The sequence below is a fragment of the Arachis duranensis genome, unplaced genomic scaffold (assembly GCF_000817695.3).
Source record: "Arachis duranensis cultivar V14167 unplaced genomic scaffold, aradu.V14167.gnm2.J7QH unplaced_Scaffold_165934, whole genome shotgun sequence".
In the NCBI taxonomy this organism is placed as follows: Eukaryota; Viridiplantae; Streptophyta; class Magnoliopsida; order Fabales; family Fabaceae; genus Arachis; species Arachis duranensis.
In genome coordinates this window covers 374,624-388,487 of record NW_026264258.1, presented here as the reverse complement: position 1 = coordinate 388,487, position 13,864 = coordinate 374,624, and the positions used below count along the sequence as shown (strand labels likewise).

The window sequence follows — 13,864 nt, the reverse complement described above, 5'->3', positions numbered from 1 at the left end:
GGATTAGGCCTTTTGTTTGGACCTGGGCCTTTACTATTGGGTTAGGATATGAACATTTGTCTAAGAATCAAATACCTTAGCATGCATTTGGTTATTGGACATAGCCACAAATACAAAGAGACATGGTAAATTGGTAACTGAAAATTTACCTATAAAAGGCTAATAAAATGCATTATTTTGTACTTTTTTTTATATGTTTGTATCTTGTTTCAAATATTAAATATCACTCATCATGAAAATGTTTTTTTTAAAAACCTGAGAATAAAAGTGATAAACCAACACAATTGGAAGAATATAAGAAGGCAGAAACTCACCTGCAGTCGACTGCAGGTGAAGTTGCTTCTGGATAGCTGACACGTGTTACTATATGGTTTAAAAAAAATCGGTTTATTTTATATAAATGGTTTAATTAAAAAAATCGGTTTGAATTGGACCAAGCAGTTACTTTTATTCCCTTCTTCTTCGTTTCGCACGTAAAATCCGTTCTCTTTCAATCCCTTTTTCAGAACTAATATGAAACTTTCAATTAGATATGTTCCTTTTATTTATATTTCTTAATCAAATTTATTATTTCAAATGTATTTCTTAATTTATGTTTTTATTCATTCCTCTGTGAATGATGAAAATTATTTAATAAATACGTACATATTTATGTCATCACACCATTTTGATGTTCAGGATCATAAATGCCAAGATAATTCATGGCAATTTCATGTGATGGAAGACAAAAATGTAATTATGGTATAACGTAGACTAGTTGATAGCATGAGCATTGTTGAAATTTTGGCATGATCTCTTTCATATTTGTTATATGTCTCTTTAGTTGGTGATGTTATAGTTTATTGTGATGATATGATGGTAGTTTAATTGTATGAGTTAGGTCCTTTTTATTTGGTTGAATTTTTTCTATGACTATCCTATTCTTGATGGCGATGTCAAAATAAATATTTTCATTAGTTCTTTTTTTTTCTCTATTTTTTAATCGGTTTTATTTTGAAAAAATTTATTAAAATTTTTTGTTGTAGACAAAATTAATAATATTATGTTCAATTATTTAAGGAGACCAAATTAATATTTTGATTAGATATTTTTGTTTTATTAAAAATGAATTCTAATTTTATTAAAAAATAAATTCTAATTGATAAGTAAAAACACAAAAATGTGCATGACAGTGAAATCATAATTTCTAGACAAGTAAATTATAGTCTTATTATCTTAAAAAAATAATTTATTTATAGAATAATATTGAAAAATCAACCATAATTTGCATGAAAATAGTTTATTAGTAAAATAAAAGTTAATTGATTGATTACCATAAAATTTAATTTAACGATAAATTTGCAATTGGACATATTTTTACAGCTTAATTTAAAATCTGTTTACAGCTTAATTTAAAAGCAACTAAAAATGTAAGTTATGGGAAACAAAACAAAACTCATCAAGAAAATAGAAACAGAGACACAAAAAAAAGGACAGATGATATCATTTATGTCATTCCTATAAAAAAAACCATAAATTTTGTTTCTTTTTCAGAATACTAAATTTTACTTTTTCAAAAAATTTGTATACATATATTTGACAAAAATTAAATAAAAAAAGTTTTAGATAAATTTAAAGAAAAATTGGTCAATATAAATGAAGAAAAAGAACATATCAAATTCATCTGTTAGGAATTTAGGAATAACACGCAAAAAAAATTTAAATTATTTTAAAAGTAGTTATTTGATCTATTCAAATCGATTTTTTAAATAAACTATTTGTATAAAATAAATCGGTTTTTTTAAACCATACAGTAATACGTGTCAACGATCCAGAAGCAACTTCACCTGCAGTCGACTGTAGGTGAGTTTCCACCGTATAAGAACCAGAAAGGACAAAATAAGTATCAAGCGTAGCCTCAGAAGTGAGAACATATCCGAACTGAAAATATCAAGAAGCATTTGGAAATCGAATACAACAACCAATTACAAGATTCCACGTGTCAGAGTTGAAAAATGCACGCGTCGACGAACGCGTCTTCTTCTGTGTGCATACCGCGTCATCCAAGCTTTACTACGCTACCTATATAAACTCACAAGATCCCAATTTCTTCTCCTAATTTCTCAATTTCTTCTTCTTCAATTTCAATTCGGTGAGTTCCGTTTCCAATGATCAATTCATGTTTATAAGCTTTGATAATCTCAAAACCTAGAATTCTAATGAAGTAGTAATGCTTTAATAGTTGATTTGGATCGTCATTGTTGCTGCTGCTGATATTGTTTCTAACTTTCTGTTTGATCTCTGTAGACCTAGAAATTTATTTCATTTTAGTTTTGGATATGCTGCATGCAAAGTTCGCCACTTCATCAGTAAATTCGATTGGATTTGGTTATAATTCCATGATGATTGATTTTTGTGAATGATTCAGATTACAAAAGATGGGTGGTGGGAAGGATAAGCATGATGAAGGTGACAAAGGACTTTTCACAAACCTTGCCCAGGGCTTTGCTCATGGAGGAGGACATGGTTACCCTCCACAACAAGGGTACCCTCCACAACAAGGGTACCCTCCACAAGGTTACCCTCCACAACAGGGGTACCCTCCACAAGGTTACCCTCCACAACATGGGTACCCTCCACAACAGGGATATCCTCCACAGGGATACCCTCCACAACAGGGATACCCTCCAGCTGGTTATCCTCCTCAACATGCATCAGGTATAAAATAATGTCTTTTGATTTCAACTGCTTTGTCGTCAATGGTTACAAAGTTTTAATTTTGATAATTGAGATTGAGATTATACTTACTCTACTTCGTACACTAAGCTAACACGTTTTCCTCTCCCATCCAGTGGGGGAAGAGAGTGCTTTGGCTCTGTGAGAGAAAAAGTTTAGTACATGTAACACAATTCTCTGATGTATTGTCAATGTAGAGAGTTTTAATGTTACTTTCCTATTGTCTACCAGATATGCATGATTTTGTATGTTGTTAGAATCAAAATCAAGCAATTTTAATTGTGCTACTATATATAATTTGATGACTGTAAAATGTTTTGTAAACCAGTTATAAGGGGAGGTTAATGTTGCCTGGACAAATAGAGAGTAGTTGTAATGAATTTCCACCTAATTTTGAGGGAGATAGTGTAATTTGTCCGAATGTTAATGCTCTGGCAATGTATAGTTAAAGGCTTGCTGATTATTTTTTATATAATGGCGTGAAAGATTGAACTCTTGAAAAAGCTGCCTATTTATAAACAATTCGTGATTGTTTAGCTAATAGAACAATTCAACAACTGAAACCTTATTACTTCCGCAATGACAGAACTTTTGCTATGTCTGATGAGATATGTGCTCTCTTCTTAGCAATCAACATTCCTAGGACACTACTTTATTTATTTTGTATGAAACTTGTTTCTGTTGAAGTTTTTCTGTACCCCAACATTTTGCTTCGTTTGATTTCTTTTTTCCTTGTGTATCATTATCCTTGGCCGTGGCAGCAACTAAGTTCTCTGTTTTTTCCCCGTGTAATATTTGTTTACCAGGATCTCATGGTGGCGGACATGGCGCTATGGGGGCAGTGCTTGCAGGGGGTGCTGCAGCCGCTGCCGCTGCATATGGCGCTCACCAACTTTCCCATGGCTCTCATGGTGCTCACGGCGCTCACGGCGGCTATGCGCATGGTGGCGGCTATGGATATGGTATGCCCCATGGTGGCAAGTTCAAGCACGGCAAACATGGCAAGTTCAAGCATCATGGTGGCAAGTTCAAGCACGGCAAACACGGCAAACATGGTATGTTTGGCGGAAAGTTCAAGAAGTGGAAATGAAGAATGTATAATCATGATACACACTACTAATCGCTTGCTGCTGCCTAATGCTTGTGTTGTTAATATATAAATAAAACCATTACATGGTATGATGTTTACTGAATCCATCATCTTTTATTGGTTGACCCTTTTTCATTTTTTCCCCCGGATATATCTGTACTTTCTTTTGGCTATGACAAGACAATGATCGCTGATTACCTTCCTGAATTTCATTAGAACAACACAATGATTGCTGATAATATGGGGATCCTTGAGGTTTTTTATTGATTTATGCCTTTCTTGGCAGCAAGAAGCAATAGATTGATTAGCATGTTCCTTTGTTATTTATTTCTTCTAACAATGTAGCTTTTGAAATTCAGCATGGTCTAGTATTAGCGTGATGGAAAAACAAAATCATTCTCTTTTCCATGTGTGATATGAAATTTCTTATCTATTTGCATGGTGATCATACTGCTACCATGTTGCTTAACCAAAGCTATCTAAGTGGATATTTATTTGAGATGCTAACTTGGATATAAGAGCATAATGATAAAGAGGGATCATAAAGTAATCAATGATATTATAAAAAAAAAAAAACACATTAGCTTATATTTCCCCGAAGTTTAATATAATTAATGGTAATTTGATATATATTTTCTTTATGAAGGAGAAGTTGATTAAACAATTTTATGTCAAATCTCAAAGGGAGAGAAAAAAAATTCTTAAAAAAAAGTTGTAACAAGTTTGGTCAATATTTTGGTTTTCCTATTCTTAATCGCATCGTTTATATATTGATGAGGCAAAGGCAAACACTAAGTGAGGTGTTTGAGCTGAAATTTTGTTTGCCAAATAACTACATGAGTATCAAACTATCTATAAGAACTGAAACGAATATTTAAAACTTTTCCATACCAAAATATCTCAGAGAAAAGAAAATAGGGACTAAAAACTAAGACTCATTTAATTCCTAAATATCACGTGAAAAGATTCAAGAGTAAGTTTTTATAATGGTATTTGAGATTCACATAAATAAATCGAACATTTTAAGTTCCTAATGTACTTTAAAGTTGGACGGATCAATCTCTCTATCTAAATGCTTCCGTCAGACCCAAAAGAAAAGTCTGACGTGATTTCCGTTCTGCTTACCTGGTATTACGGCTGCCCACGTGGCACATTAGTGGAATAGAGCTTTTGAAAAATGGACAAAAAAGTCACTGTCTCTCCCAAGAGTATATCCGCCACCACTGCCTCCTCCCTCCCAACCCCACCAACTCTTGCTCCCAACACCTTCATGACAAAGCTTAGAAGAGAGGCACATGCACCAACACCAGCTCAGAGAATCACTCAGCAGAATCCGCGAGAGCTTGAGACCCCTCCAACAGTACCTCAGATTTCACCAACCAAACCAAATCACACCTTACCACCAAAGCATGAAAATACATTGACTATGGTACATGTTTCACAACCTTGCATCATCCAATGTATTCCAAGGCAATATTGCCTATCATTTTAGCCAATGGTGCTGGGCACATTGTTACAATGGTCAAACCTAGGGTTTGAAGCATGTCCAAAGAGTGAAATGCTTAACCAAGCGAGTTCCTTTAGATTCAATCTTGAAGAGAGGAACCCTTGCCAATAGCAAGGTTTCAAGTCAAAAAATGCATCAAAGAAACGCCTGGATCCATTCAAGTCAAGCTTCAACAGAGTCTCCATTCCAAACGAGTAGAATTGCCTGTTGAGCTTGCTTTCAATTGGCCACATGCTATTCCAAATTTTAGCATAGAGCTGTTTCCCCTGATCATTCTGGTTGAGCCAAGGCACTCTGCTATGGCTATGGCTACACATGGTGCAACGGCCATTGGTCAAGCCACCATGTACCCTGTCGAAGGGTGTACTATCCCAAAAGTGCCGCCAATGGCCATTACATTCTGAGGGATCCTAGGAAGAGGTCCCCCCATTGGAATCAAACACTTCTCATCCTCCAATATCTTTTTCACTCTGATTCCCAAGTGCCTTGGCCTTGCAACCATCCTCTTCTTCACCTCCATGTAAGACAAAACCGGACGGCTAACAAGGGAAGTCTCCTCAAGAAAGATCAGATTGGAACTGAAAGGCATTCCATACAAAAAAGTAGGAAACTTGGAATTATTAGCTCTCAAGTAAGGCTCATTCTCCATACCTTTCCCTTGTGAAATTTAACCCCATTGGAGACACAACCTCCAAGCAATCCTCAAGATCAATATTCTCAAACTCATTACTCATCCACCCACACACCGTAGTTGTTAGGCCACATGGAGAGAGGGTCAGGATCAACACAACAAACCTTAATTCCATAGCGGGAAACTTGCTCTGCTAGGCGAGTGCCTGCAGGGCCAGATCCAATGATGATCACGTCAAAACGCACCATGGGAGATCAAAATCCAAGGGTTCAGGTTGATGGGCAGGCTTCAAGTTGAGGAAATTTCCAAACTTGCTGGTGTTGTAGGCCCTGACTCTAAACCTTCTTGAAGTTGAAGAACATGATGAACTTGATGTGTAATGAGTTTTTGGGAGAGGGAATGAGGAAAGTGTGGCTTTGGTAGGTGGTGGTGGGGTAAACGACGTCGCATTGAGAGACAAGGACTTCTTTGTCCACTTTTCAAAAGTTCCATTTCACTAACGTGCCACGTGGGCAGCTGTAATGCCAGGTAAGCAGAACGGGAGCCACGTCAAACTTTTCCATTGAGTCTGACGGAGGCATTTGGACGGAGGAACTGATCCGTCTAATTTTTAAGGATGTCAAGGACTTAAAAGCATTTGTCAATGGTCAGGGATGAAAATGTCTGCAAGGTAAAAGGTCAGGGACCTATTTGTCTTTTTCTCTAAATTTAGTTTTTCAAATTCTAATTTCATTATAGTGGTCTTCTAAATCGAGTTTCAGATACCATAATGGTTCCTGGACTTCTTTTCGATATTGAATCAGCAATTACAGTGATAATGTAGTACTCCGTTGCTAACTCAGCACCAGAGAGGAGTCCAAAGATCATTATGGTGTCTGACCAAATTGAATAATCGTTAAATTTCAGGAATTATTATAAGGATTTACTTGTCTCAAATATTATAATCACAAGTATGCAATTTAAAGAAATCAAAAGGGTAAATGAGTGCACCTCACAAATCCAAAACGCAGGCTTCCATTTCTCTAGTCCGCGATGCTAATATAGTTTGATAAAAGGACAAAAATTTCCTCAATTGCTACACAAGATCCAATTGTTTGCTAATTCCTCTATAATAACTTACATCCTCAATATGGATACAAATCTTCTTTGCTTTTGTAAAGTATACATTGTTGGCCTTCACAATCACGGTTAGAAACTAAACCAACTTTGCACTTGGGTCTCTTACTCCCCTGAGTATATCAATGAATTTGATCTTCACCAAGGTGGATGATCGTCCTCTGGTGTTTGAGGGGGAATTGCTTTCCATCCAGGTTTCTCATCCCAGTACATATCGTAATATATGTGACCGGGATCATGATCAAGCACGCAGCACCATATGCCTACGTATCGCTTGACACGGTTTCTGAATCTCTCTTCCCTTTCCTAGAAAACATAGAAGCATGGTATCAGAAGTTCAGAACATGGTAACTATTTTTCTTTGTATCTTTGAAGCTAACTCAGTAAAATTTCATATTGAAGAAGCAAAATATGGCCTTACCTTGTTAGTGAAACCTGTGAAAGCATCTTGCACTGAAGAGAACTTGATAACTTTGACATCCTTGAATGGTGAGAAAATTTTCATAAACTGCAAACGCAAGTAGAGCAAAACCATGTTAAGTATCGCATTTCATAAACAAAGTATATCTATATATATAAAGCTGGTGCAGAATAAGAATATCGAATACCGTCTCTTCATTGCTATGTTTTGGAAATTTGAGAAATCCCCCAAGGGTGGTATTATCTGATGCATCACAATCTGGGGTTCCTTCTTTACAAAGTTGAACATCAAGCCATGAATTTTTAACCTGAACTCAGTAACCAAAGGAAATGACTTTTAATAATCAACAAAAAAGAATCATTACTTAGAATTGTTTGCAGTTAACATTGATTCACCTCCGATGGCAGAGAAGGATTATCAATTATTGAGTATTCTCTAATAGCTATTTCAGGGCCAAACTCTTCTTCTGGGAGTTTTTTCAACATAACATTCACCTGCAATGTATTGCATTTAATAAGAAGCATAAGGCAGTGATGATAAAATGTTTTAAAAATCCAAGATACGAAATTTAAAACCATATTAAATATACACTTGTTTCAATAAAATGTTAAGGGTGTATCAAGCTTACACTGACTCAAACTTGGATCCAAAAGCATTGATATCAAATGATGTAAAAGAGAAAATGAAAAGAGATCACTTGAATAGGAAATACCTCAAATACATGATCCAAAGGACAGAGAAAAGGTTGCCTAGTCAAAGTCCCTTCTAAAACGCCGGGATGAGGATACCATAGCCTATCAATCCTGCACCATAGTGGAGGCATGACCTAAACAGACACAAAGATCCAACTTTAGGATAAATATATTGAAACCATTTTAACATGTTACAGTATGAAAGAAGGTACATGGCTAACAAACGTATCAGTAATGAGAACTGTGTTAATAATATTAAGCCAAAAAACAATGGGTATCCATGATGAGAAGTTACAATTCAACATGAACACAATGAGTGTATGATCCAAGAAATCAGTTTTTACCAGTGTTCTGTTCAAAAGGGAAGCAATTGCAAGTGCAGTCCTAATCTGTTTGATCTGCGAAAAATCGTGAACCATAAATATTAGAATGTTATAACATTATTTCCCTAAACATGAAAAGGATCAGGTCGATACATACATACTTGGTAATTAACAAGGGCAAAATGTGATTCAACATTATGTTCTCCACTTAACAACAAGCCTTTTGGGATAAATGGCTTAAATGATAAGAAGCCCCCTGCAAAAGTGCTTCTAAAAGTTAGGTTGTAGCAATATCTCAGAACTTAAATCATAAAAATTCACTGATCAGTTGACACACTAGAGTGACAACTTCTAATTTTTGGCATCAGTAGAACTTAGAATAAAATTAAAAGGTGCAATGATATCGATTAATTCATGCAGCCAACCCCCACCAGGTGGTATAAGGCTTTGTTGTTGTTGATTAAAAGAATACAATTAAGTTAATGATCAGTGAACCCAAAGTTATGGAGCAAAAGCAACTGAGTACCTGGAGGATTATAGTATTCCGGTGGATCATGGAAAAGCATGGCTTCTCGCAGTCGGTGACGCTTTCCTTCAGTGCCTCCATATTGAAATGTTGTGTGCACAGCATAAGGCTTCAACCTTAGCTGCTGATACATAGCCTGCAGTACAAATTGTGGAGTACATAAACGAAGGAAAGAGAAAAATTATACTTATGTATGTATGTATGTATGTATGTATGTATGTATGTATGTATGTATGTATGTATGTATGTATGTATGTATGTATGTATGTATGTATGTATGTATGTATGTATGTATGTATGTATGTATGTATGTATGTATGTATGTATGTATGTATGTATCATACTGCTTCCTACCTGGACAAAATATGTATGGCCACTACAGAAAATACTTGCAGGCAAAATTCCCAGCTTCAGATTTCCATCAAATGCATAAACAAGTCCATTTTCATCACCAACGGATGGTCCTAGGCTTTTGCGTACGATATCATTAAAGCCATTCTGATCCCATATCTTGTCATCAGCTAGAAGCATTTCTTTCCATTGCTTTGCCAGCTTTTTTGACGACTCTGAGGGTCTCCAATGGAAAATTCCTATGTTGTAGGCTCCACTAACTATTCAAAGGTGATAGACAATATCATCAATATAGAGTATTGAAAACAACTAAACATGAGAAAAAGCATGCACAATTAAAACCATGACAATTAAGTGCTCAGCAACATATCATTTTCACCTTCATTCCAAACTTCGAGACTATCATCAACAACTGTTGGTATTAACTGATCACTTGAAGTCAAAACATCTGCTTCTGGATAGCGAGCAAGATATGGAAGCGGGTTCTGTTTTATGAGTGCATAATTGAATGTATAAGTTATCAAAGAGTAGCATACCAGATTGTGCATAATAAATGCAACAGATAAGAAATAATAATAATAATAATAATAATAACGACAACAGAAAAGTAAAGAAAAGAGATTAAACAAGATAAAATGGATCAGGGAAGAATGAGGGACTGAATAAATGCTATAGCAACCTGGAAAAGAAACTGAATGAAACCTCTGTCATTGCATACAAAGTAGATGAAAGGAAAACATTGTAGCCAATACAAATTTTACTTCTTTTGGAATTGAAATATTATTCAAAACGGAATGACTACAGAAACATATAAGTAAAAATGAAGATCACCTGCATCCAAACCATGTCGGTATCGCACATCAACAGCTCGAAACCAAAAGGAAGTATGGCATCTATTAGAATAACTTTTTCTCTTCCCATTTTATGAAATGTTGGAGACCCCCAGCCGACATCCACTGTGCTCATATGGCTGCCCATGTCAAAAACTGGTACCCCTTTCCAATATAGTGCCTCCAATAATTTGGTGTCCATCGCACCTGAAGAATAGATATCAAACACATTTTACAAAGATCAATTGATGGTGTAAATACCAGAAATGCATTTCTCACAAGGCATCACTGCACATCTAAGCAAGAAGCATAAAATAAGGCTTGAATGGCTCACCAACAAGAAAATTAGTGACTTCCATATCTGTCAATTGTTTCACCCAAGTCAGAATAAAATCCATGAATGCATAGTTACCAAAGGTCACTATTACAACATTATCTTTCACCCTTTGCTGAACCAGCTCTTTGGTCAGTCGGAAAGTTTCCAAAGCGGGCATCTTTTTGTCGAGTGGAGGAACATCCCATAGAGACTTTGTCGATGCATTTTGAGGCTCCAGAGAAGGTGGGGGCACATTATGAATCACTTCTGGCTGGGAAATGTTGAGTGTTTGATCCCTAGGAGGCTGATTATCATCTGGAAAAGTAAGAATTAACTTTCAAAATCCTTTGAAAACATGATGGAAGAAAAACAAGGCTAGAAGTTACAAGTGTCTTATACAATACACCATTAAGAAAAATAGGAAGGTTACTAAGTTACTAGCAAACAAAGACAACTCAACTAAAAGAAGTGCACAGACTATAATTGCATTGATGAACTATAATGAAAAACGTTGTTTGTTGTGCACAAAATGCAAATCGGAGCCTAAAGAGGTGATAGATTTGATCATCTTTGTCTTTTTGAACAATAAGTAAGCTCTTCCAGAAGAACACTACACAATGTAGGGGGTTTAGCCTTTCCCATTAGCACGAAACAAACCTTCTTTACGGGAAGAATGAACTTTCATGCTAAAAGGGTATACTAGATTTAAGCTAAAACTACCAAGCACAGCCACAAAAAGCTGCAATTTTTATGCATACAACAAGTCAACAATAGATAACAGAAAAATGACTTCCAACAATAAGAACACTCTACACTATGATGAGCACACAGCAACATTGTAACAGTCCTAAAATTCAGAAGGGTACATCAGATTCAAGCCAAAACTATCAAGTCCTTGCAGGGCAACAAGCAAAGGCATGATTTTTAGAGAGGCATAGAAGAGATTTTACTTCACAAATCTTCTACATAATTGAAGAAAAAAACTGAAAACTGATTCCTATGATAATCTACTCTCTTTCTTCAGCTTAAAAAAAGTGCTTTTCCGGCGAAATAAGCTGAGACAAACACACCTTTATTGAGAAAGCAAAAGACACACATGATCGAGAACGCATAGAGAAACAGTAAAAGGAAGAGTAACCGCAGCAGAAGTAAAAGAAGTAAGAAAGGAACTCACGAGAGAAGGAAGAAGAAACAGTGGAAGGTGAGGAGAGCAAGTTGTTGGAAGAGTAAATTGCAGAGAAGACATAGAAGAAGGAAACAACGATTCCAATGATGACAACGGTGTAGATCGTGAGGAACAGAGGCTTCGATTGGGCCACTTCCTCACACCCATTTCTCCACGCCATTACTGTAACCTCTGTCGCAAATTGAAGAACAGGAACCACTGCTAACTTTGTTGTATCAAACACATAATCAGCATCATTGGCTCATGTTCGTGTTTTTGTTTCTAGCTTCATTTCATTGAGTGAAGAAACCAGAACCCAGAACCCAGAACCCAGAATCGAGATTTGGGTTTTGGTGATTGGAAGAAGCAAATGAGATTGAGAAGTTTCCAAATTTTTCTATGGGTGTTGGTATCGATGATGCGCGGGGTTTGGTCAACGAATCAGTTTTGCTCAAACATGACTATGCCCAAATAAACAACAATATATCCCTTACTAATTTAATAAATGAAAAAAAAATTAATCATTTTAATTCCTGCTTACTAATTTAAAATCAATATTTATCGATATATTTAGGATAAGGTATATTTTAAGAAAATTAAAATTTTTTACTAGATTTAAAGAATTTATTTTATTTTATTTTTATTGAATAAATAAAAATTTTTCTATTAATTTGGTATTGATTAATGTAATATATTTAAATATGCATATAATTATATTAATTTTTCTCAACTTTAGTCGAGAGAAACTTGCTTATTCTTGGATTCTAACTTTGTATTTTTCTTTCTCTTTGATTGGATTTTGGATATTACACCTTTAAATTAAAGGACATCACTCACATAAAAATGGTAAAAATAACTTTTTTTTAAGTTATTTGTTTAGCCACATTTAAAAATATATTCTAAGAAACATAAATTAATAATAAAAATATAAATTTTGAATAAAATTGAATCAACAAATAAATTAAAAATTTTAAGAAAAAAAATTATATTAATAATTTTAACTAATATTAACTCAAATGATACTGAATTTCTTAAATTAATACAAAATAATATTTTTCAAAATTTTAATTTTACAATAAATTTTTATTCAAGGAATTTAAAAATAAATAATAATATTAGACTAAAAATAAAACCATTAGTAATAAGAAGTAGTAGATTAAAATATAAATTTTTTAAAAAAATATTAAAAATTTTTTTAAAAATTTTAAATAAAAACTCAATTCATAAAAATTTATTAAATTCTCAAAATAAAAAAGTATTAAAATGATAATAAAATAAAAACAAAAATATAATATTATAAAATTTATAAAGAATAATAAAAATAAAATAATTCTCTAATAAATATTTTGTTAAAAATTTAAATTGTAAACAATTTAAAAAATTGACATCAGAATCAAAATAACAATTTTAATAATATAGCAATACTTTTTAATAAAGATATCATTTTTAATTTATATCATGTGTCAAAAATCTAATATATGAGAATCTATTCAATAAATAAGATCAAATATTTTTTATATAAAAATATTTTGAGCGTCTTTATCTAAGTGTCCGTCTAAATTAAATTAATTTATTTAAAAATACTGCGATCTTTTCCGGTGGTCTAGAATCTAGATCTGAAAAAACATGAAAGATGAAACTGTATAATAAATAATAAATAATAAAACAAACTATACCAAAAAAATTAAAATAATGATAAGTCATAGCATATAAGTAACATCCCTTTGTAATGCATGAGAGGAACGGCAACCCGTATCATTTTCGAAAATGTCATTATAATAATATATCAATTCAGCACTGTGAAATCAAATGCAAGAGACATGTTCAGATGATCGATTAAATTAAAGTCTACTGCAATAAGTTCTTTTCTGTGGTGACTTACTGCAATAGGTTATAGCTCGTGAAAATTCTTCACATGGTAAAGTTTACTTAACTATTTTTATGAATGTGTTTGACAAATTCCTTAAAAAAAAGTCATTTAAATTTTTTGAAAATTTTAATTTTTAATTTGATTAATTTTTATTTTTGAATATAGGAGTGATTTTGCACTCAAAATCACATTTACAAAAAATAACATTTTGGAATTTTTGCATTTTATTAAGGGTTTTTAGTTATTAATATTTAATTTTTATTTATTTTTTACTAACTTTATTTTTTATATATGATATTATATTATTCATA

General features: G+C 33.6%; 2 protein-coding genes and 1 pseudogene across 2 annotated transcripts; 1 reads left to right on the top strand and 2 right to left on the bottom strand.

Annotated features, from left to right (window-relative positions):
• Window positions 1-1,977: 1,977 nt before the first annotated feature.
• Window positions 1,978-4,128, top strand: LOC127743938 (glycine-rich protein A3-like). The gene is made up of 3 exons (XM_052256181.1): window positions 1,978-2,131; window positions 2,408-2,697; window positions 3,522-4,128. The coding sequence occupies exons 2-3, from the start codon at window positions 2,418-2,420 to the stop codon at window positions 3,803-3,805; spliced, it is 564 nt and encodes a 187-aa protein (XP_052112141.1). The 5' UTR covers window positions 1,978-2,131; window positions 2,408-2,417; the 3' UTR covers window positions 3,806-4,128.
• An 871-nt stretch (window positions 4,129-4,999) lies between these two features.
• LOC127743827 (capsanthin/capsorubin synthase, chromoplastic-like) lies at window positions 5,000-5,961 on the bottom strand (annotated as a pseudogene).
• An 882-nt stretch (window positions 5,962-6,843) lies between these two features.
• LOC127743973 (arabinosyltransferase XEG113) lies at window positions 6,844-12,133 on the bottom strand. Its single transcript, XM_052256236.1, has 13 exons — window positions 11,693-12,133; window positions 10,537-10,833; window positions 10,204-10,409; window positions 9,752-9,857; window positions 9,376-9,632; window positions 9,022-9,157; window positions 8,657-8,751; window positions 8,517-8,570; window positions 8,193-8,306; window positions 7,876-7,974; window positions 7,668-7,787; window positions 7,481-7,567; window positions 6,844-7,365 (listed from the first exon to the last, which is right to left on the bottom strand). Exons 1-13 carry the CDS (start codon window positions 11,862-11,864, stop codon window positions 7,198-7,200), a joined length of 1,911 nt encoding a protein of 636 aa, XP_052112196.1. The 5' UTR covers window positions 11,865-12,133; the 3' UTR covers window positions 6,844-7,197.
• Between the last annotated feature and the right edge of the window lie 1,731 nt (window positions 12,134-13,864).

Coding starts and splice junctions, on each gene's coding strand:
- LOC127743938 (XM_052256181.1), top strand. CDS start 2,418: ATGGGTGGTGGGAAGGATAAGCATGATGAAGGTGACAAAGGACTTTTC. Junction 2,698..3,521: donor TCCTCCTCAACATGCATCAG/GTATAAAATAAT, acceptor TTTGTTTACCAG/GATCTCATGGTGGCGGACAT.
- LOC127743973 (XM_052256236.1), bottom strand. CDS start 11,864: ATGGCGTGGAGAAATGGGTGTGAGGAAGTGGCCCAATCGAAGCCTCTG. Junction 9,633..9,751: donor TCTCGAAGTTTGGAATGAAG/GTGAAAATGATA, acceptor ACCTTTGAATAG/TTAGTGGAGCCTACAACATA. Junction 7,788..7,875: donor ATCCTTCTCTGCCATCGGAG/GTGAATCAATGT, acceptor TACTGAGTTCAG/GTTAAAAATTCATGGCTTGA.